This window comes from Amia ocellicauda, chromosome 14 (genome assembly GCF_036373705.1).
Source record: "Amia ocellicauda isolate fAmiCal2 chromosome 14, fAmiCal2.hap1, whole genome shotgun sequence".
In the NCBI taxonomy this organism is placed as follows: domain Eukaryota; kingdom Metazoa; phylum Chordata; class Actinopteri; order Amiiformes; family Amiidae; genus Amia; species Amia ocellicauda.
Genome location: NC_089863.1, coordinates 6,878,001 through 6,902,546, shown reverse-complemented (window position 1 = coordinate 6,902,546; position 24,546 = coordinate 6,878,001). Strand labels below are relative to the sequence as shown.

Below are 24,546 nucleotides of genomic sequence, written 5' to 3'. Positions count from 1 at the left end.
ACTTTGTTGCTGTTCTAAAATTACAAGCACCACTTACTACGAATTACGAATGTGCTTTTTACAAAGAGGGAAAGTTTGCTTTGAAATGGTATATGATGAATACATTGTCCCTGTTCTAGCCTTGTACATAGTCCATAAATAGAGAGAGAGAGAGGAGGGGGGAGCAAGCCTAATTCGGTACAGGAGGGAGGGAGAGGGGGAGTCGGGGGAGAAATGGGAGGGGAAGGAGAGAGAGAGAGAGAGAGAGAGAGAGAGAGAGAGAGAGAGAGAGAGAGAGAGGGAGGAGGGTTGTCGGGGTAATTGATTGTCCAGGCACACATTGTGGAGGGGAGCAGGCAGGACCCGCTGTGCTGCCTTCATAGACACGAAAGAAAGGAAAAGCGAGCGGACGGGTGACTGGGAGAAAAACGGACCGAGCTACTTCTCAGACGGAAAAACAAAAAATCTCAGACGCGAACCTCCCCGGAGCAGCTCCGGACGCAGCGAGGCGGTCATGCGGGCGTGTGGTGCCCTGTGTGCGGGGTGCTCATCGCGACTGACCTGGGGCAGAGAGCGGACCGTGTGAACCAGTATAGTGAAGGAAAGTTGACAAAACTGGGGTAAGTGGCCTAACTTGATGGGAGGGGAAAACAAATATGGTATGAACTTAGCGGTGCGGTTTTCTTGCACCGAAAATAACTTGACAGACAGTCTTTTGTGTATTGCTTTCTCCCTCTCTCCCCCAACCCCTAAAAATGATCAGAAAGTTCTTTAAACTCCTGCCCACTCAGTCCGATCCCGTCTCTAATGCCACTGAACGATGTAGGGTCGGTAATTGAGTTTCCAGGAATGCTTTTTCGACGACGTGTCGCTGAGTACCGTTGATATGATGTATTAGTACTATATATAGATAGTGTAATACTAAAACATATCAACAAGCCTCATCGTGTGTGTGTGTGTGTGTGTGTGTGTGTGTGTGTGTGTGTGTGTGTGTGTGTGTGTGTGTGTGTGTGTGTGTGTGTGTGTATTTGTCAAGATGACTAATATATTGCAAAAAATGTTGCGTTGAGTGGAAGGAGACCCTCGTTAGGTAGTTTAAAGTCAAAGCCAACGAGCCCGAGGCTATGACAGCATACGGTTGGTAAATGTGTGAAAGCACAATCTGAATGTTACTTCAGACAGAACTGTGTGATTCCTTACATACATAATAATGTGATATCTTGTAACAATTTTAAGTCACCCTGGATAAGGGGGTCTGCTAAGAAATCGAGTAACTACATACATAATTCTGAGCAGAAAAGGGGACACGGACTTTATATTTTAAACAAATCAGACCGTGGTTGAGCTTACTAACCCATGGTAGCTAATGCCATTCCCCCGTTTGTAAAACTATGCATGTCATCTTAATTGTCATTACAATCATACAGCATCATTGTAATTCGGCGAAATATCACAGTAATTATCATTCAGACTAGCTGAAATGGTTAATGACTCTAATTACTATTGACCCCAGCTCTGGCGTGTGTGGATTTGTACATTGCTGTTGTAGAAATGCTTTTCCCTTGATACCATATTCATATCAGTGTTGGTGATAGAAACCGGACACTAACTGGCATCCATTACTGATTAGCTGCGTGGTGCTAATAAGTGGTCCGTTGTTCCCAGTATGCCCACCCTCCTTACGTGCATAATTATTTGAACTGCAGATTGTTTATAATGGAATGATAACCTGACCTATCTAAATAGATCAACTTTAACCAATGGCAGTTGATGATGAATCTTTATTATTGATTTGTGATTAACAGCCTAAGCAGTTATGTTATTTTTAGCAAGTGTTTTTTTAACCGTAATATAATATAATATATATATATATATATATATATATATATATATATATATATATATATATATATATATATACCTGATACAGGCTCAAAGGAAGATGAATATCTCAGCTTTGTTGTCTGATGGCTTATAACACATTTTATCTTCTGATTGTAATGCATTCAGTACATGTAATACGTTGGCTTTAGATCTGTCACTTTTGACAGACAATTAGTTTACAGACCTGTACGCCTACATTAACAACGCTCCTGTGGGCTGTTATTGCTCATTTATAAATAAAGTTATGTTAGCTTTGTTTAGAGGTGGCCAATGTTATCTGTAAGCTCGGACTGAGTCCTTGCAGAAGTATGGACATCCTGTGAGCAATGGCCCATTTACAGATGTTTACAGAAGGGTTATGATGTAATCTTATAGGCATGTTGTAACAAGTTGCAACAACCACCAGTAGCACTGTTTTATAGGTAAGCCTATAAAAATGGTCATACTAACAATGCTGGAAGTAGAATAGGGGGAACCTTTTTGAAAGGCAGGGCTGAGGGGGATTAGACCATGAGTAGACCTTGCACTTGACAGGGGCCCCTTTCTAGTGGGCGTGATCTAGGGCACTTAAGATGATACATTCTGAAGGGGTGTGTTCTGGGACCCTAAAAGCATTAACATTTTGAAGTGGTGTATACTGTACACTGTATAGTGATAAGTTAGCCTTGATTAGTCTTTGTTCACTTCTTTTTCTTTTTAAGTTGTCAAATGCAAATGTTTTGATGTCTCAGGATAGCGTACCATTGCTAATAATAATAATACAAACCATACTTCATTACAATAACACACACACGCACATATACACTCACCTAAATGATTATTAGGAACACCTGTTCAATTTCTCATTAATGCAATTATCTAACCAACCAATCACATGGCAGTTGCTTCAATGCATTTAGGGGTGTGGTCCTGGTCAAGACAATCTCCTGAACTCCAAACTGAATGTCTGAATGGGAAAGAAAGGTGATTTAAGCAATTTTGAGCGTGGCATGGTTGTTGGTGCCAGACGGGCCGGTCTGAGTATTTCACAATCTGCTCAGTTACTGGGATTTTCACGCACAACCATTTCTAGGGTTTACAAAGAATGGTGTGAAAAGGGAAAAACATCCAGTATGCGGCAGTCCTGTGGGCGACAATGCCTTGTTGATGCTAGAGGTCAGAGGAGAATGGGCCGACTGAATCAAGCTGATAGAAGAGCAACTTTGACTGAAATAACCACTCGTTACAACCGAGGTATGCAGCAAAGCATTTGTGAAGCCACAACACGTACAACCTTGAGGCGGATGGGCTACAACAGCAGAAGACCCCACTGGGTACCACTCATCTCCACTACAAATAGGAAAAAGAGGCTACAATTTGCACAAGCTCACCAAAATTGGACAGTTGAAGACTGGAAAAATGTTGCCTGGTCTGATGAGTCTCGATTTCTGTTGAGACATTCAGATGGTAGAGTCAGAATTTGGCGTAAACAGAATGAGAACATGGATCCATCATGCCTTGTTACCACTGTGCAGGCTGGTGGTGGTGGTGTAATGGTGTGGGGGATGTTTTCTTGGCACACTTTAGGCCCCTTAGTGCCAATTGGGCATCGTTTAAATGCCACGGCCTACCTGAGCATTGTTTCTGACCATGTCCATCCCTTTATGACCACCATGTACCCATCCTCTGATGGCTACTTCCAGCAGGATAATGCACCATGTCACAAAGGTCGAATCATTTCAAATTGGTTTCTTGAACATGACAATGAGTTCACTGTACTAAACTGGCCCCCACAGTCACCAGATCTCAACCCAATAGAGCATCTTTGGGATGTGGTGGAACGGGAGCTTCGTGCCCTGGATGTGCATCCCACAAATCTCCATCAACTGCAAGATGCTATCCTATCAATATGGGCCAACATTTCTAAAGAATGCTTTCAGCACCTTGTTGAATCAATGCCACGTAGAATTAAGGCAGTTCTGAAGGCGAAAGGGGGTCAAACACAGTATTAGTATGGTGTTCCTAATAATCCTTTAGGTGAGTGTATATATATATATATATATGTTGTCAGTCGATTCAAATATTTGATCAGTTAATCAATGGACATTGGTTGATTAAAATTAAAATAAGTGTAACTTTAAGACTTTAAGTGGTTGTGCCACACAATTTAATAAAAACTAGTCATTGATATTACAGTATAACAATGCTGTAACGTTAACGGTCAAAAATAAAATAGGAATGTATACTTTTTGTATAAAACACCAAATTATAATCAGCAAACAAAATTATAATTGCTACAGCAAACGTGTGTTGTGCTCACAAATGATACTGTAGGCCTACTCACACTGCCCTTGTAACAAAAGCATTGCATGCAAATCAAACAGAAACCCTTTCCTTTGTCTTCAATATTTCTTTAGGAATCGAGTTTGAATCCAGTTTAGTTTTCCCATTAGCGGCTGTAATCCTGCAGTAATGCGCAGATACTGTACCATTACTTGTGATGTGATCTCTTGCGTGATTCGCCTTTATAATTTAACACTAGAAGCGCAGAGCTGGTCAGTTTGAACGAATTTGATTACTCTGTATTCCTGAATACACTGTGGATACTTGTTCGTGATTTTCCAGAATATATGTATAAAATATGCCTAAAGTGATTTAGCTGCATAAACGCAAATCACGTTTAAGTCGCAATCTCTACCTCACCTACAGTCTACAGTCTTTCATGTGCTTGAAAAACACAGGCATTGTGTAGTATTACAAGTGTCTACAACTGTAGTCAGATTGAGTGGACACGGAGCGATTACCCCGCAAATTAAAACTTTGATGTCATTTATAACAATCATTTTTATGTTTTATGTTCAAATTTCCATTTAAATACATTACTCAATTTCTGCTAGTTTTTTTCGTTCGTTCATGCAAATATATTTTTACATAGTACAATACTGAAACTAGTATTGCTTTAATTAATTTCTGCAACAAATACTGAGTGTACACCAGTGTTCGAATTGAGGGGGGGCTGGGGGGGTCCGGGACCCCCTATAACGGGTAAGAGACCCCCCATAAGAGTGAAAACTTTAAACTTGGGGGGTCCCGATATTTCATTGAATACAAATATTATGTTTTGTCGAAATTAATGCCCTGACACGAGACGACTTTGTCGGCTTCTTCCGAATGTCATCAGTGTTCCAGAATCGATTGTTTTTCTTCAGTGACGTTCTAAAGACGTTCTTAGACGTTCTAAGCAGTAGGGAGCAGGTCAATTCGTTCCCGACATTGACTCGTGCGACAACTCGCAGTTTTGGAATCAGTTACAGCAGCGACTGAGGCAGCGGAGCATTTTGTGGTCCGAGGTCCACAGCGACCGAGTGGTCCGGACCTCGGCACTGTGGTCCAAGTAGTGGTCCAGATCACATAGCTCAAACTGGGATGGGTTTTATGTTTTGTTTTGTTTTCTTGGACACACCGTCTAAAATCCATGTACTGTAAAATATATTGTCGACTTGCACATGTCCAAACAACTATCATAATAATCACAAACATATAATATTACTATTACAAGTACTATTAGCCCTACTGTTATAATAATAATAATAATAATAATAATAATAATAATAATAATAATAATGTGTTTACTGTTATTATTCCGTACAATAACGGGGAAGTGATTAAGGGTCGGATTAAATCAAAAATTCGACCCACCTGCTAATAGCAAACTACAAACCTGTACATCATACCGATGACATTTATGATTAGAAGAAAGAGGCATCTTAATAAAAATGGAGCCGCAACTGAGTACAGTTCTGTAGTTTTCTATTAGCAGGTGGGTCAAAGTTTTGATTTAATCCGGCCCTAAGTATGTTAATCACTAAGTAGCCGATATAGGTATTTCTTATAAAAAAAAAAAAAAAAAAAAAACAGAAAATCAAAATCAAATAGTATTAAAGTGTTCATATGCATACAGGTTCCGAGGTCCTGACCACTGTTCAGAGGTCGCTGTGGTCCGGACCTCAGATCTTCTCGAGTTTTCACCAGCTGAGTAAGTGTAGACATCACATTCTTCTCTGAGTTAGCATTGTTTAACTTTAGTTACTATAACTATCGCATTGTTCACCTTCGTGCTGAACAGCAGCTCATTGGTAGCCTCTAGCTGATTTTTGGTTTTGTTTTGTTTGATCTTATCTATCAGATAATTGTAGGTAGCTGTGCTAACGTTACTCTGAAAAACTTGGTTACATGGAACAAACGTCCTCATTCTGAATGAAATTATTTAAGTTATTCATTTCTCCTCATTATGATTGAACAGAAAATACTGCTTACACTGTTTCATTTAATGTCAGCCTATTTGCATGTAGTCTGTTCGCGTCTGCGAAGAAATGTGTTACCAACTTTTTTTGGTAATTGTTGCCTAAACCATATCTTCCTTATTTTATCACTGCGAGTTCTAGGAACATTAAAAACAAAAAAATAGGTTATCATTGTAATGGTTGTTTTTTTAAAGGGAGATTATAAAATACTTATTTACGTATTTATGCCCATAGTCTTTTCTTGAAGGATAATGTCATTATGAAAAGATTTTTTTTGGCAATACCCCACCCCCACAGGATTAGAGGACCCCCCATAAACTCTAACCCAATTCGATCACTGTGTACACTTACATAGACTTCAGTGAAGCCGTCTTCTTTTTGCCACAATGTACAGCATGGCTGAAGCTGCCATAACTAAATATGCCTGTACAGAAAGTATTTACAATCTCGATTTTCTTTCTTGCTATTCTCTTTCAAAACTCCAAACTTCACCACGTAGTCTCGCTACAAAACGCCATTTATATATCATGCGATTGCGTCACGATTTCATCTGATTTCACCCGATGAAATCGTGCGATTTCATGCAATCGGATTTCATGGAAATGTCATAGTGTATCGTGGCCTTTGGAGTAATATGCTACTTTTCCAACCATTGTGTATTAGCACCGTCCAAGAGCTCCCAGATCTCAGCAGTCCAAATTTAAAATGTTGAAATAACAAGTGATTTTAAAATGCTTTAATGAAAAATAAAATAAAAATTCAGCACCCTGTTGAATCAATGCCACGTAGAATTAAGGCAGTTCTGAAGGTGAAAAGGGGTCAAACACAGTATTAGTATGGTGTTCCTAATAATCCTTTAGGTGAGTGTATATATATATATATATATATATATATATATATATATATATGTTGTCAGTCGATTCAAATATTTGATCAGTTAATCAATGGACATTGGTTGATTAAAATTAAAATAAGTGTAACTTTAAGACTTTAAGTGGTTGTGCCACACAATTTAATAAAAACTAGTCATTAATATTACAGTATAACAATGCTGTAACGTTAACGGTCAAAAATAAAATAGGAATGTATACTTTTTGTATAAAACACCAAATTATAATCAGCAAACAAAATTATAATTGCTACAGCAAACGTGTGTTGTGCTCACAAATGATACTGTAGGCCTACTCACACTGCCCTTGTAACAAAAGCATTGCATGCAAATCAAACAGAAACCCTTTCCTTTGTCTTCAATATTTCTTTAGGAATCGAGTTTGAATCCAGTTTAGTTTTCCCATTAGCGGCTGTAATCCTGCAGTAATGCGCATATACTGTACCATTACTTGTGATGTGATCTCTTGCGTGATTCGCCTTTATAATTTAACACTAGAAGCGCAGAGCTGGTCAGTTTGAACGAATTTGATTACTCTGTGTTCCTCAATACACTGTGGATACTTGTTCGTGATTTTCCAGAATATATGTATAAAATATGCCTAAAGTGTTTTAGCTGCATAAACGCAAATCACGTTTAAGTCGCAATCTCTACCTCACCTACAGTCTACAGTCTTTCATGTGCTTGAAAAACACAGGCATTGTGTAGTATTACAAGTGTCTACAACTGTAGTCAGATTGAGTGGACACGGAGCGATTACCCCGCAAATTAACACTTTGATGTCATTTATAACAATCATTTTTATGTTTTATGTTCAAATTTCCATTTAAATACATTACTCAATTTCTGCTAGTTTTTTCGTTCGTTCATGCAAATATATTTTTACATAGTACAATACTGAAACTAGTATTGCTTTAATTAATTTCTGCAACAAATACTGAGTGTACACCAGTGTTCGAATTGAGGGGGGGCTGGGGGGGTCCGGGACCCCCTATAACGGGTAAGAGACCCCCCATAAGAGTGAAAACTTTAAACTTGGGGGGTCCCGATATTTCATTGAATAAAAATATTATGTTTTGTCGAAATTAATGCCCTGACACGAGACGACTTTGTCGGCTTCTTCCGAATGTCATCAGTGTTCCAGAATCGATTGTTTTTCTTCAGTGACGTTCTAAAGACGTTCTTAGACGTTCTAAGCAGTAGGGAGCAGGTCAATTCGTTCCCGACATTGACTCGTGCGACAACTCGCAGTTTTGGAATCAGTTACAGCAGCGACTGAGGCAGCGGAGCATTTTGTGGTCCGAGGTCCACAGCGACCGAGTGGTCCGGACCTCGGCACTGTGGTCCAAGTAGTGGTCCAGATCACATAGCTCAAACTGGGATGGGTTTTATGTTTTGTTTTGTTTTCTTGGACACACCGTCTAAAATCCATGTACTGTAAAATATATTGTCGACTTGCACATGTCCAAACAACTATCATAATAATCACAAACATATAATATTACTATTACAAGTACTATTAGCCCTACTGTTATAATAATAATAATAATAATAATAATAATAATAATAATAATAATAATGTGTTTACTGTTATTATTCCGTACAATAACGGGGAAGTGATTAAGGGTCGGATTAAATCAAAAATTCGACCCACCTGCTAATAGCAAACTACAAACCTGTACATCATACCGATGACATTTATGATTAGAAGAAAGAGGCATCTTAATAAAAATGGAGCCGCAACTGAGTACAGTTCTGTAGTTTTCTATTAGCAGGTGGGTCAAAGTTTTGATTTAATCCGGCCCTAAGTATGTTAATCACTAAGTAGCCGATATAGGTATTTCTTATAAAAAAAAAAAAAAAAAAAAAACAGAAAATCAAAATCAAATAGTATTAAAGTGTTCATATGCATACAGGTTCCGAGGTCCTGACCACTGTTCAGAGGTCGCTGTGGTCCGGACCTCAGATCTTCTCGAGTTTTCACCAGCTGAGTAAGTGTAGACATCACATTCTTCTCTGAGTTAGCATTGTTTAACTTTAGTTACTATAACTATCGCATTGTTCACCTTCGTGCTGAACAGCAGCTCATTGGTAGCCTCTAGCTGATTTTTGGTTTTGTTTTGTTTGATCTTATCTATCAGATAATTGTAGGTAGCTGTGCTAACGTTACTCTGAAAAACTTGGTTACATGGAACAAACGTCCTCATTCTGAATGAAATTATTTAAGTTATTCATTTCTCCTCATTATGATTGAACAGAAAATACTGCTTACACTGTTTCATTTAATGTCAGCCTATTTGCATGTAGTCTGTTCGCGTCTGCGAAGAAATGTGTTACCAACTTTTTTTGGTAATTGTTGCCTAAACCATATCTTCCTTATTTTATCACTGCGAGTTCTAGGAACATTAAAAACAAAAAAATAGGTTATCATTGTAATGGTTGTTTTTTTAAAGGGAGATTATAAAATACTTATTTACGTATTTATGCCCATAGTCTTTTCTTGAAGGATAATGTCATTATGAAAAGATTTTTTTTGGCAATACCCCACCCCCACAGGATTAGAGGACCCCCCATAAACTCTAACCCAATTCGATCACTGTGTACACTTACATAGACTTCAGTGAAGCCGTCTTCTTTTTGCCACAATGTACAGCATGGCTGAAGCTGCCATAACTAAATATGCCTGTACAGAAAGTATTTACAATCTCGATTTTCTTTCTTGCTATTCTCTTTCAAAACTCCAAACTTCACCACGTAGTCTCGCTACAAAACGCCATTTATATATCATGCGATTGCGTCACGATTTCATCTGATTTCACCCGATGAAATCGTGCGATTTCATGCAATCGGATTTCATGGAAATGTCATAGTGTATCGTGGCCTTTGGAGTAATATGCTACTTTTCCAACCATTGTGTATTAGCACCGTCCAAGAGCTCCCAGATCTCAGCAGTCCAAATTTAAAATGTTGAAATAACAAGTGATTTTAAAATGCTTTAATGAAAAATAAAATTAATAAATAAAAATAAAATCTGTAACAGTATTGTTCTTCACACAGAGCTACTTATAAATGTCTAATAATGAGAAACACATTGAGACCTTGACTGTTTTAATACCCCAGATATCCCAAACATAGATTACATTAAAATAAATGGAAATGCAGACAAATTCAACAAAGTCAAATAATCAGTATAATCTCAGTAATCTACTACTACTCAATACAATGAATTAAAATGAGTTAGAGACAATATCAAATAGAAAAATTAAACAATAGATGAGTGTAAGATTAAGTAAATACAATGATCAAGTGTTTTGTGTGTGTGTGTGTGTGTGTATGTATAAGGCTTGATTTAAGTTTCTTTAGATCACTCTGTGTTCACCCTGTAGAGTGGTTTTGCTGAGTGTAGTCTGGAGATCTTATCTTATTGTCTCAGATCCTGATGAGCTTTTATATTACAGTTTCATTAGTTAAATTTTTTAACTTACTACAATAAAATCATAACATAAATTATGTATCTGTCAGAAGCGGGCCTTGATCCACATAGATATAAGGCTATAAATGCTTTCAACTTCCACCTGAAAAACTCAAGCGTGTAAAGAAGTACATTGTTACATTGAATTAATTAATTAATTGCAGCTAGCACTATACTTAGGAACGGTGGATATCAGGGTCCAGCTGCATGTGATAAAGATAAGCAGGGGTGATGGAGGAGCTGGGATGGTGTAGTTCCATAAATTACATGTAGCACAACTAGACAGATCACTTTAAAGAGAGTTTAGTGGGTTTTACCATCAAATAAGGAATACATGTGTTATATCCGTAGCAGAGAGGTGTTCTGGTACTACACTAACCCACCAAACTAAAGGCTATGACCTGTGGAAAAAGTTTTTGTTAAAAAAATATATATTATTATTATTATTATTATTATTATATTTATGTATTTATTTGCAGAAGCCCTTATCCAGGGCGACTTACAAAATATAAGAGCAATAGACAAACATTGGCAGTAGAATGGGCTGTACTGAAGAGCTCAGTGACTTTCAACACCGCACCATCATAGGATGCCACCTTTCCAACAAGTGAGTGTGCAGAGTTTCTAATGGCAAGTATCTCCAAAAATGCATTTATTATTATCATCCCAACAGTTGATATTTGTATTAGAAGGGGGTACAGTTATTGGAGTTCAAACCATAATTTATTCAAACCATTTAATTTATTTGAGGTGTGACGGAACATCAAAGGCCTCACATTTCACCCCCACCCCTGGAAACTGTAACAGGCTGTAGCATTGCTGTCTACTCGGGAAGATTGTGTTGCCAGAGCACTGGCAGAATTTTGCAGAATTTCTTCGTGGAACTGAGACCTACTTATTATATCCTAAATTGACACTTTAAAATCCAACCCAACCCAAGATTAAGTAGTTTGGAGGGGGGGGGGGGGGTGATACAACTGCAGTTGTGTGTGTAGGCAGGCAATTAAATTGTCTTAGTTAATAAGCACTTGCGAGCTCCTAACATTATAAAGGAACTTTGGGGAAAAAAGAAAGAAGTAAAGCAATTTTCAAATACACCCTGTATCCTGCTCGGTGTGTGAGAATGTGTGGGAACTTCCAGTAAGGCATATACGAAATGAACTCGGAGTCCTGCCTGACTGTATCATATAGCACTCTTAACAAACTAATGATCTGGCAGGCTGCTGCGCCATCGCCAGTAGTAGTCTTGAAAAGGGGCAGAATTAAATCAAAACGTCGCGGAAGAGCCGCAGGAGGGAATCTCGCAGCTGAATAAAATCTAAAATATGAGGAGCTGCGAGGGGGAGGAGCCTGATCCTGGGGGCGTGGCTTCTGGGATGGGCGGGCAGCGCGAGAGAAACCGCGAGCCAATCAGGGCGCTTGTTGCTCAAGATCAAACAGAGGCGGAGAGACAGCGGGATTCAATCAAAACCACCCGCTGATAGCAAACTACACAACTACTCAGTTGCGGCTTCATTTTCAGTAAGATGACCCTTTCTTCTAATCAGAAATGTAACCGCTGTGATGTACAGGTGTGTAGTTTGCTATTAGCGGGTGGGTCAAAGTTGTGATTTAATTCGGCCCAGCGATGGCTCCTGAAGGTACAGAAATCTTCCGCTCCGCGCTGTAAATCGAAAGCATGAATCTACCGGCTGAAACACAATTACAAACCTGTATAGCGGCTACAAATATGAGTAGGAGAAAAAAATATGAAATAAAAACAAAGTCACCTTATCCAGGCGTTATCTGTAGCCGGTGGATCAATGCTGATATCTTCTGTTATATGTGAATACCAGAACAATGCAAATCTCTTATTCAGGGCCGCTTTAAATCAGAGTTTACTGGCCATGTGCACTTTGTATTGCTCTGTTTTGTAAGACTGACAATAAATAAACAAATAATAATAATAATAATAATAATAATAATAATAATATGTGTAGCGCGGTGCATTCAATAAAAACTGACTCACTGGCTAATACAAATGAACATCATAGTGGTTACATGAATTATTAGAATAAACGATTAACTGAAGAATGAAGCCACAACTGAGTTCAGTTCTGTAGTTTTGTATTGGCGGGGGGGTCAAAGATTTTATTAAATCCGGCCCCTAGTTTGCCGGTATAATGTCGGTTGATGTGTGATTGTTCACTGGATGTGTCCCATTGTGATATGTCGTTGTGAAGCAAATCTATATTTCATGGGGATATTGATATAAGTTGTCGAAATGACTCAGAATCGCTCATTGCAGGTATTTAATTTTTTACATTTTCTGGTGGAGGACCCCCAGACCCCCGTCCTGAAAAGGTGATTGGAAGGTCTAGAAAGTTCCGATGGATCTGAAAGTGTAGGGCGGGCATCGGTATCTGCCATTATAATTTTAATTGTCATAATAGTCCACTTCCTCTTGTATAGAGAATTGCGTCATGCGTGTGTGATCTGTGATTAGTAATGAATGATTGACTGAGGCTACATTGCGGGTTTCGTTATGCTGTTGCGGTTGTTATATATATATATATATATATAAGAAATTGGCCATATCTCCCCTTCGAAAACCTAGGAAACATTACATTGAATAGTTTTACTGGTTCTTCTGACAATTAAATCGATCAATTAGTGGTAATTGCTATTAACATTGCAACCTTGTTTCAACCTTGTTGTGTGTGTGTCAATGTAACGGTGCAGAACGGTACAGTAGTGTATCGTTATCATTTCCATGTTATATAGGCTACTGTGTCTAGGATAACGGCATAACGTTGGTGACCTGCTACTAGATAATTGATTGTTCAAATAGTTCATATTTTTCTAGAATAATATTTTCTTAAAATCCTAAATGTTTGCGCTACATTGTGAAAGGTTTTTTTTTTTTTTGGTTTGAGTTTTTTAACCACCCAACGTGCAGTGCATAAACGTCACACACTTGTATGTGTACTGGCTTGCAAGTTATACAACCATATATGCCTGTAACAATATTCTATAAATGTCATCCAGAGTCTCCAGACGCTTTACCTTTTTGTGTACATATTCATAAGAGCAATTATACAGCGATTCAGTGTTCGTGTCTTAAAAGTCGCCTTCACTCCCAAATATACATATAGCCCACGGGCGTCGCTAGACCCTATTCAGTGGGGCTTCAGCCCCCCTGTATTTTCTGTCAGCCCCCGTAAAAATATTACGATCAAATACGTACGAAGCGACGGAGAACAGCGTCCAAACTCCCCCCCATTACGCGTCTGTAAACACCGTTTTCCAGCCCTTATAACTGTCAGTCGAGAAACGCCCCCGAGCAGCCTATAGAGAGAGATGCGTGACTGTAGAAATACTGTACTGTCCCAACGTCGGCTACAACATGATCCATCAAAATCCACATTCAATCCGTGAGTGCGTTGTATCCAAATGTATCAAGCATGGAAAGACCCCCCTTACATAGGGTATAGGCTGAATATACATCATTGTAGTGAGTACGAGTGAGGTGCAATAATATACACTCGATAGTAGCACTTTTCCCACGAAAGATCTGATAAGAAGGAATCAATTGTTAAGACAGGAAAGAAAGGAAGAAAGCCAGGGCAGATAAACGAGTTAAACAAGTCATGAAACCAAAACGAATCGAACACTGACACATTCCTGAACAAAACACAATATAAAATGACATTTAATATCAACATATTTTCTCTGTGTGCACGAATAATAAGCAACATATCGTTTATGTGGATGTTGGGCGCAACATCTAATGTATTATTAGCGCACTGTACACCAGTTATCTCCACTGAACACAGCCGTGGAGGCTGTGAATGAACCCGGAGCTGCGCCTGCGCAAACCTGTGCCGGACGGGCTTTCTCTCCACTGGGCCTTAACAGCGAGAGGTTTTAGACAATCCGCAGTGTCTGAAACTGGAGCAGCTGAGAGCGCATTGTCAGGGAGTTTTCTCGGCAGATATTTTCTTGATTTAATACAGCGAAAATGTAACCACTTCCACTGTATTGTTGGGCGGGATTAACTACAATTTTAACCAGCCGCTAATAGCAAACTACACAACTGTACATCATGGGGTTTACATTAAAACTTAGACGAGAGTAGCATCTAACTAAAAATGAAAGCGCGGCTGAGTACAGTGGTGTAGTGTTGTAGTAGCGGCTGTGTGAAAGCTGTGTTACTCTCTCGCGTTGTGCAAGAAAGGAGCTGCCAGAAGGTCGTTTTGCGGGTCAGATTTAATACCGCGATAGTTTAGCAGCGCGATTTCCATTCGCAGACATGCGCTAATGCTTCTGCGAGCGACTCGCAGCGCCAACATTCTTGATTTAATCTTGCCAAGGCGTCTGTGTGACGTCACTCCCAGCAGACTGGTCACACCCCTCCCACCGAAATAACACATACGCAAAGAATGGTGTGTGTGTGTGTGTGGGGGGGGGGGGGGGGGCTGAAGTCTGCCTGTGTGACATAACTCAGCAGCAGAGTTACGTCACAAAGACAGACTCTGGCCGAAACTAGTAGAAAAGGCTGAATAAGAGACCACTACTAATAAGTAAAGAAATCAGTGTTGTCCTATGTTGTTTTGATTGGTTTATTTCTTCTACTATTCATGTATTATAATGCTGGATAGTACATCGCATTGTCCACCTGTATTTAAAAACATATATTTATATATTGTAGGTATATAAGCAGGGCAGCATTGAGGAGTGTTGATTGGGGCTCAATCCCAGGTGGGGGAAATTGCCCTTTACCCATCTAACTGCCCCCAAAATAAATGTATAAATGGGTAATCGTACATGTAAAAATAATGTGATAAATTGTAAGTGTGGCTGGATAAGAGCGTCAGCTAAGAAACATGATAATAATTGATTGCTACATTATAATTAAATAACTCATATGTTTTTTTATCCAAAGCAACGTTGGTTTTCAAACGCTACCATAAAATGTAGATATTAATTATGAGCAGACAGAATGCTTTAAAACTCCTGGTAACACACAGGTTGCAAATGCAAGTTTCCAAGTTAAGTATATCAGTTTAGAATGACGTAGTTTTTAATGGCATTAACACGGAGAGGACATCATTCCCTTGGGTGCCAATGCTGCTGGGAGCCGGAAGCTGTCACTGGAGCACTTTAACAGCTTTAGAAATTGCATCCACACGGAGTTCATGCGGTTTGCAGTACTACAGCGTCCTACGCCTACCTCCACCACTTGTCTCTTAATTGGATGGGAGAGGGGAGTAATTACACTAGATTATATAAAGGCATTCATTTCCCCCCCAACACTAGCCCCATCCCCCACTCGGCATCAAGAAGTGCCGAGCCCTGCAAGTTGGCACAGCAGTTTTTCAGGGAAGCGATTGAAGTGAACGAGACGCTCCTAATTACGTGGTTTGCAGTGTAATTAAAGTGAAACGAGCCCGTCTGTGGTCTTGCATTCACAACTGTTTATTTGAAGATCTGCAGATCCGTACGCTGCGGTGACAGAGAGAACAGAGGAGCTGCTACATTATTATTGCTTTTACTATTGCTATCATAATCATCATCATAATAATCAGTGCTTGGAAAGAACTGAGGGAATCACTCAACACTTAGATTGTAGGGTTTACTTCTCCCCCTCTCCCTCTTCCCCTCTCTCTTTACGTGAACCCCTTAATTGCAAGTTGGAGGAGCATAAATGCTTAAACTTCCACAAGGTTGGAAAGATTAATGTGCCTCCTATCAATTGTGCCTTTTCCTTGAAATCTCTGGACTGTTTATATGCCCCGAGGACGCAGATGATCAGCTAAAGACATGTTTAAGTCATCATGGAGAGCTGGGTGGGAACAGAAAGCTGCAGGACTGAAATTTCCCAAGACCGTGATGTGGAGCAGAGATAGGCAGCCTTGGCGTTGAAAGCCAGAGGCACTTGCATATTTTAGTTTGTTCTCCAAATACTTATAATGAAGTCATGGAATTTGGGCCTTGTCCCGTCTGGCCTTGCCTCAGTCTTAATATAGCAATCCAACAGATCAGGGCAGGACCACACACTGCAGTCCATTACCGGTCACTACAGGACAGGACACTGCAGTCCACCATAATACACTATTGGTCACTACAGGACCAATCAATAGTCCACTACAATCCAGTACAGGTCACTACAGGACGAGACAAAAACAATGGCATCTCTTTCTCCACTGCACAGACTCTGTGGGAGGAGGAGCTGCTAGTAACATCTATGTCTTCCACTTTATATTCTCCTCTTTCTTTTTTTTTCTTTTTCTTTTTTTAATTTCCGTCATTCATCCTTCTCTACTTTTGAGTTCTCTTTCATCTCTGTCCTTGCCCCCCCTTCCTCTCTGCTTCTCTCTTTGCTCTTTGTGGTATGATTCTACTTTTTAAATCTATCCCCCTTTCTATTGAATTCAATCTCTTTCTCCTTCTCCTACTCCAGGGCCATCCAGAATTTAAAAAAACATCATCATCAACATGATCAACATAATTATCATTCCTCCTTGAAATCTGAGGCACAAACCCAAAAGTATAACATGCTTTTGTTCCCCTCTCTCTCGCTCTCTCTCTCTCTCTCTCTCTCTCTAATAGTCTTTGGTAGCCAATGTATGACCATTAAGCTCCCATAATCTGTCTCTACTTAGTACCCCACCTCTCCATCTCTCCCTCACCCTGTTAGCTTGGTGTTAATGCACTGAACATTGTGTCTGCATTCAGAGTTCACTCTCACTCCGTCTCTCCCTCCCTCCCTCCCTCTCTCTCTGGCTCCACCACAGTGAAGATTAACTATCCGCCACTGTTGAATAATACAAACCTGATTCTACAAAGTGGCCTCCTGCCCTATCAAATATTAAAGCTCTGAAAGTGGCCTTCGCATGAGTCACAGATGCCCCGATTGACTGCTCTGTCATTCCCAGGATTGATACACCTCTCTCTCTCTCTCTCTCTCTCTTCTCTCTGTATGCAACCACAGCTGCTGTAAAAACATTTTTTTTTTAGCCTACCACAACCCACTCACCCAACCTCTTATGTCGCTCTCACACACATACAAACAGGGCATCTCGCTCTCTTTCTCTCCATTTCTTCATCACTCTCTCTCTCTCTCTCTCTCTCTCTCTCTCTCTCAGATTCAGGGAAGGATTAATTTTCTGCAGAGTCCAGTGTGTCTATATTAACTTCTGCCCACCCCCCTCTGTCACACATACACAAAATTGAATTTCTGTCTCTCCCTCTCTCTCTCTGCGTCTCACTGTTATGTCATGTGTGTCTGTATTCAGCCCCCTCTCTCTCTCAGACACACACACACACACACACATAAAATATAAGTTATTTCTTTCTTTTTCTCTCTCTGGCTCAGTGCAGTGTTAATGTACTATATTCAGCCCTCTCTCTCTCTCTCTCCCTTCCCCCCTCTCACTGTCTCTCTCTATCTATCTGTCTAGCTCTCAGCCACACTACTGTTTTAATGTACTGTAGTGACTGTTTTAATGATCTCCCTCTCTCTCCCTCGCTCTCTGTTGCTCAGTGTGATGTTCATGTACTGATTCACAGCTTGCTGTGTTCGTCTGTCTCTCTCAGGCATGCACACACACACGCACACACTTCTTCAGTCTCTGCACAACAGCTCACAGTACAGTGGACAGTGCAACAGCCCAGCAAATGCCTATTTATTATTATTATTATTATTATTATTATTATTATTGTTATTATTAAGAAACTGGTGACTGGTTTAGAAAAACAAAATGCAAATAAGTTTTGTGTGACATCAGCAGGTAGCATAAACGACCAAGTATAAACACACACACACTTTCAGCACCTCAAAATATCTTTGTTATACATACAACTGTTTTTATTATATATGATATTATATTATATGTATATATATATGTATATATATGTTTTCCTTTCTTACTGGAAACACCTGCGTGAGGCATTATCATCACTGTTTTGGGGTTTATTTTCAGATTAAGGACTAGACCACATCATAACTTTGCCCTACCCATGATCGGCAAAGAACAAAAAGCTATACCCTGTTTTTTTGTGAGAAGCCACTTTCAACTATTTATAAATCAAAACACCAAAGGGTACAACTGCGATTTGCGATTTGCCAACTTGATTTGGCCAGCACTAAATCCTCTTTCCTACCTTGTAACCAAATCCACCCCATGTGGTGTGCTTTGGAGAGTGTGTACACGTGATTAGGTGACCGTAGCCAAACAACATCAGTGGAGACTGCAGTCTGATTCTCACTCTTTAAAAAAAAAAACACAGATAAAGCACACAAACATCACGGGATCCCAATGCTGACAGGGAAAACTGACATGCATGAGTGATTGACATGCATAAATACATTGTCGTCAGCAGGTGGAGTCTGTGTCAGCGATGCTCCGTGGCTGCCTGTCCCGCGATTAGGCAGCATTAAAGCTAAATATATCTGCAAGAGAATAAAGATCTTATTAGCAATTACTCCCCACCCGGCAGTGTAGACCAGACAAGGGCAACTGTGCTAAGAGGAGACGGCCATTGTAAGAGCACTGAGCAAACAGAGAGGTCACGGTCCAAACCTATCCTTTAGGGTTTGGTATTAGCATTTAATGAACCTAGGGTTCAGGGGGAAAAGTGTCAGTTTATAATGCGCCCACACAGATGAGATGATTATATATAGATGCATATCTGTATATCTATTTATCTACAGATACAGAGATATATTTATATAAATGGGTTACAAATTGTCACCCTGTGAATGTGACTGTAGGTGAGCTGGCATATTGTGTGTGTGTGTGTGTGTGTGTGTGTGTGTTTATTGAGTGAAACTGCAGCATAGGGCACAGATTGGATCCAGCAGTGTGTGGACTATACTTTAGGGGCCCAGACTATTTAAACTCTTACTATAGGACCATACTATTTTTTGAAAAATAAAAATCACCCAAACAAATCTCTGCCTACTGCATTAATTGCTGAAGCTTTCAGGGTCCCCTGCATGACTTCCTCCACCCTGTATCACCCCCTGGGTCCTAAACGCCAACAGTTTCTTTAGATATTTGGCTGGGAATCGAATAGATTGCTGGATGAATAGAGGAGAGATTCTATTGCAGGGGCTGTCCAGCAGCAGGGCTCAGATTCTGGGAGTCTCCCGTGACATGCCTGAGAGTTGACGGCTGTGCTATGGATTTCTGCAGCGAGCAGCAAGAAATGAGCCAGATGTTTACAGAACTGGGATTTGTTATCTTTTTTAAATCCACCCTTTTATTGTTTACAGCCTCCCCCGTCCTGCCATTCAAACCCCTATTGGCATGGCGCTGTCTAATTAAGAGGCTCGCAGATATCGAGAGCGAGAGAGAGAGCAATAAAAGCGCATCATTCTTCAGCTATGTGTTTTTGTACCCAATTCAATTTTGCGGCATTCTGAAGGAGAAGGCTTTCATTCTGATTGGCACGCAAATCACCCAGGAAAGGAGGGAGAGAGAGAGACAGAGCGAGAGAGACAGAGAGGGGGGAGCTGCATTAACATGTGATTTTCAGTCATGCCAACTCTGTGTTCACTGTTTTGCTTTATGCTGCTTCTGCATTGTGGCGCCTTTTGCCACCAGAACTGACGTTAGCTGTACTTTTTCTATGGGGAAGTTAGGAATTTCGGTTTCATGAAGGTTGGCAAATCAATATCCATTCCCACGTCTTCAGTAACTGCTTCATCCAGTACAGAGTCACAGTGAGCCAGAGCCAGACCTGGCTGGGTGACCAGTCCATTGTAGGGCAGCAGTATCACACACACACACACACACACACACACACACACAACTACAGGTTTGTGTTGTTTATTTTCCAGACCTCAGGGTGGAGTCCAGTTTGTATGTCTGACTGTGTCCAGGAGTGTGACAGCCCTGAACCAACCACTGCGATGCTCATCACCTCACCATGACTCCTTATAACCCTTTGAGTAGTAAGAGCGTACCGGTACGTTCTCAGTGAGGTGGTCCTCTGGGAGTATTGACGTACTGGTACGTTCTGCAATAGAAAGGTAATACAGCGCATATGAAACAATATCAAACTAGCTAAAACTTTTTTTTTATAAATAATTTGACAACCTGTCATTACTGTAATTAATTTAATTTGGTGTCTGTCTCTTTATTTTGGAGACTGTTTTAGACTCTCTTTTTCTTTCTCTCTCTCTCTCTCTGGACACACACATTCAAACTTTGATGTGCTTTATTGGAACCAAAAACAACAAGTGTTTCCAATGCTATGATTTCAATATTTATAAGCGATTGAAAGCCAAACTCATTTATTTTCTCACCCTTGAATTTAGTGGTGAAACACTAAATAAACTGGTAATCTGTAATACACATTTATTTTGTGTGATTCACTCTTATTGATTATTTAATATACAGTGTTTTGTTACTGTTTAACTTCTTCAGCTGACATTAAAAAATGGGAATTTCCCTCTAAAAGGACTGGCCCAATTTAAATTTTCTTATTTTGTGCTCAGAACATCGCTTGGAGCAACACAATACACATAACACAAGATAAAAAAAACGTTGTTTTTTTTCTGCACGTTGTTTAAATATGCAAAGCCATGTTTCACATCACCTAAAGAAGGCACCTCTATGTATAGCTCACTGAAGCTCAACTTTTTCCTTTCAGTGGCGTCTCAACAAGAACTGTACCAATTTGTGTGTTGATAGGAGAAACAAAACCCACTGTACGAGGCCGTTTGTGAGAGGTGTCCCAAACACATACCCAAGTGGCCAAACAAAACTATAGGTGAAATAATACAAATAACCAAATACTACTTACAAATACATCTCAGGATCCAGTCTTTATAAAAATAGCTCTCCATAGCCGCAGGGAAGCTTTATGCGTCACCAGGCGCTCTGTGACTGTACCTGTGTGCAATTATACTGTTATCTATTTGTACGTATTCCGGTAAAGGCAACAAACGCTTAAGAAGTTAACATGTATAAAAAGTAATTCTGATATTTAAAGTTATAGTAATATATTTTACTTTTTTTCTCTCTGGGATGAACAGAGACGCTATCACTGCAGGAACTGAAGTGCGTGCAAAGACGGTCACTGCTGGAGTCTGCAGAGCATTGTAGAATGTGAAGGTTAAGATCCCTGGAAAAATGTAACTTCATTCTCATACTTTAAACGTATTTCCTGTAGCCAGCTAGACTTGAGTTTTGCTTAAAAAAAAGATAAGCACAAAACCGCGATGTTGTTTAGAAGTTCTTTCTGAGCTTCAGGAAATTAGTTTTGAAGTCGCACTGGTTTCAGGTGGCACCCTTCTGTTTTGGTGTGCGTGTATGTGCTGCGCTTGTGCTTCTGCGGTTGAGAGGGGGCGGGGGTGCGTGTCTGGTAACACAGTTCCTGTTACTGCCGCTCTCTCTCTCTCCACTTCTTGAATTGAGTGCTGGCTTATTAGCATCTCTCCGGCAGTCCACCGAGCGCAGAGACTGGCTGCTGCGTGACGTCAATCCGTGCCCAAGTGTGCCCCGACCATGCTCAGCCCCCGCCTCTCTGTCCCTCCGCTGAAGCGCACACACAGAGCCGGGGAGAGAGCCAGAGCAGCGGCGCACACGTCCTCAGCCCAGGACCGCTCTCGATCCACTCTCTCCCGCCGCCTCTCTGCTCTCGGAGCCCGGCGCCGCTCCTCCGGGATGCGCTGCGTCTCCATCCCCGGCCGCGGACTGCCATGGCGCTCAGACGCAGGGCGAGGTAAGGGGACGGACCGCTCGGGTGGCCCACAGGGGGCCGCGGCGGTGCCGAAGGAGGCTGCGGGGAAGCAGATCTGCTGCGGTTTCTGCTCTCAGTCAGGCATCTCTGACACTGATCAAGCATATTGCATTTTTTTTGTCTTCTTCTGTCTATCCATCTATTGTTTATTATAGCGGTTCAGGTGTGGTACCATTATTGGCATGTGAACTGGTGCCTGGGTGGCCACGGCATCCTTACCATTAACACTAAATATAATAATAATAATAATAATAATAATAAGCTAATAACAACAATAATAATGCATCTTTGTGCAGTTATCGTTGTCAGCGCGTCTTGTTGACAGTATTCGTTTGAACACGACGCCCCTTTAAGCAGGTTTTTAAAACATAAACACATTCAGTATATGAATTAGATAAATACATGCATTTTCATATAAATACGGGAATGCCTACGCTTTTATGGTTTGTAAACTCGTGTCATCCCTTGTAGAGGAGTTCTACCTCTGTAAATAATAATAGATGTTGAATTAGTAAATCGGTGGTTTATTTTGTTACAGTCATTGTTTCAATATAAACAGCTACCATTTAGAGTGCATGGATACATAGAATGTTTGTTTAGAATGTGTTGATAAAAGGGAACCGACGAGGATGGGATTCGAACCCACGCGTGCAGAGCACAATGGATTAGCAGTCCATCGCCTTAACCACTCGGCCACCTCGTCTAGGGACTGTCGGCATTGCGGGGGTATTTGAACCATGTGCATCGTGCATACTTTGGGGGGGGGGGGTAAGGTGATTTAAGGATGTCGGACTCAAAGTGGTGTAGTACGCCTATACATTGAAAGCAGTAGACGAGTCAGATCTGGGATTTTCTTCTTGCAGGTGTGCGGCTGTATACACAATCGATCACTCTGCCATCGACTTTAAGGCTCACTGACAGATGCCATTTTTTGCCTGTATTGACAGCGGTTCTGTTCGAATACATGGAATAGAGGCACACAGGAAAACGGGAGAACAAGAGAATCGGAGATGCATTTGAACTAGGCAGAATGATGCTGTTGACAATTTGTTCGCCACTTTGTTTCAATGGTTGGTTAATTTTATACGGCTCCTTTTCGACGGTTTCAAACGTTTTGATTGCGCTGTTTTCAATTGTTTGACACTACAATAATGGGATACCGTTAACTGTGGATTTGATCAGATTGACTGTCTGTATGCAGGGCTCTCTCTCTCTCTCTCTCTCTGCGTTGTTTCTCCCTCTCTTACATTTGAATCCTCTGAAGTGGCTTCTTTATGAGTCACAGATGGCCAGATTGACTGCTCAGTAATTTCCCATATTGATACCTTATTCCATTATACCTTATACATTTTTTACATCGTTCTCTCTTTCTCTCTCAGTTTGGTTTTCTCTCACTCTTTTTCTTTGTCTTTTTTAATCTCTCTCACTCAGAGTTAATGTACTGCGGGGTATCTGTATTTATTCCTGCCCACCCACCTCTTACACACACACACAATTGAATTTCTCTCTCTCTCTCTCTCTCTCTCTCTCTCTCTCTCAGGAGGATGCGCTGGTTTGGCTGTTGCCGGCTGGGTCTGCTGTGGAAAGCCCTGGGGGTCTTCATGGTCATAGTCTTCACCGGGCAGCTGCTGGGCATCAACTTCAATAAGAGGTGAAAACACACAGTCTATATCTGCTGCTGGCTCCAGTCCGGGCCCTGTACTATAGTCCACACAGCGCCAGCTCCAGTCTCTTTAGTCTATAGTGTACTATAAGGCCCACCGAGTGCATACAGTGAATATAGTCAAGGCCTTAAATTTGCTCTGTGTCTCTCTGTCCAGAACCGTCTCTTTGCAAATGTTCTTTAATGCGTTTGAAAGCAACCTGCCTAATGACAAACGGCCCATCTTGGTTTCCAGTCTCCTGCTGGAGCGGGCATCCCTGTTCCCGGGCAGCGACCACAGGAACCCCCTGCAGCTGGCCTTGGGCGCCCCCTGCAGACTGCACACCCACATCATGTTCCTGAAGACCCACAAGACGGCCAGCAGCACCGTGCTCAACATTCTGTACCGCTTCGGGGATGAGAGGGGGCTCCACTTTGCCCTGCCCCCCAGATACCAGTTCGGCTACCCCTTGCCCTTCAAAGCCTTCCGGGTGAAGGGGTACAAGGAATCTGGGCCCCGGGATTTCAGCATCATGGGAAACCACATGCGCTTCAGAAAGTCTGAGGTACACATTTGCGAAGGGGGCAGGGGGTTCTGATAGGATTATTGCCGTAGGGAGGTAGACTCCGCTCCCAGTCCCCTGAATGATGGCCTCTAGATGTC

The 24,546-nt window shown here is 40.9% G+C and overlaps 1 protein-coding gene, 1 long non-coding RNA gene and 1 other non-coding gene across 4 annotated transcripts in view; 1 reads left to right on the top strand and 2 right to left on the bottom strand.

The window, feature by feature from the left end:
- Window positions 1-264: 264 nt before the first annotated feature.
- gal3st4 (galactose-3-O-sulfotransferase 4) overlaps window positions 265-24,546 on the top strand; it is a 29,711-nt gene continuing 5,429 nt past the window's right edge. Inside the window, exons 1-3 of one of the 2 annotated variants that reach the window (XM_066722722.1) lie at window positions 265-599; window positions 23,781-23,891; window positions 24,139-24,448. In XM_066722722.1, coding sequence (XP_066578819.1) covers window positions 23,785-23,891; window positions 24,139-24,448 — 417 coding nt within the window. In that variant the 5' untranslated portion in view covers window positions 265-599; window positions 23,781-23,784. Of the gene's footprint in view, window positions 600-21,918; window positions 22,223-23,780; window positions 23,892-24,138; window positions 24,449-24,546 lie in introns of those variants that run through there. The other variant, XM_066722721.1, reaches the window with a different exon arrangement.
- Window positions 20,423-21,845, bottom strand: LOC136768491 (uncharacterized). The gene is made up of 3 exons (XR_010821982.1): window positions 21,510-21,845; window positions 21,302-21,390; window positions 20,423-20,512 (listed from the first exon to the last, which is right to left on the bottom strand). It is a non-coding gene; the product is annotated as an uncharacterized LOC136768491 (long non-coding RNA).
- trnas-gcu (transfer RNA serine (anticodon GCU)) lies at window positions 22,862-22,943 on the bottom strand. The gene has a single exon. It is a non-coding gene; the product is annotated as a tRNA-Ser (tRNA).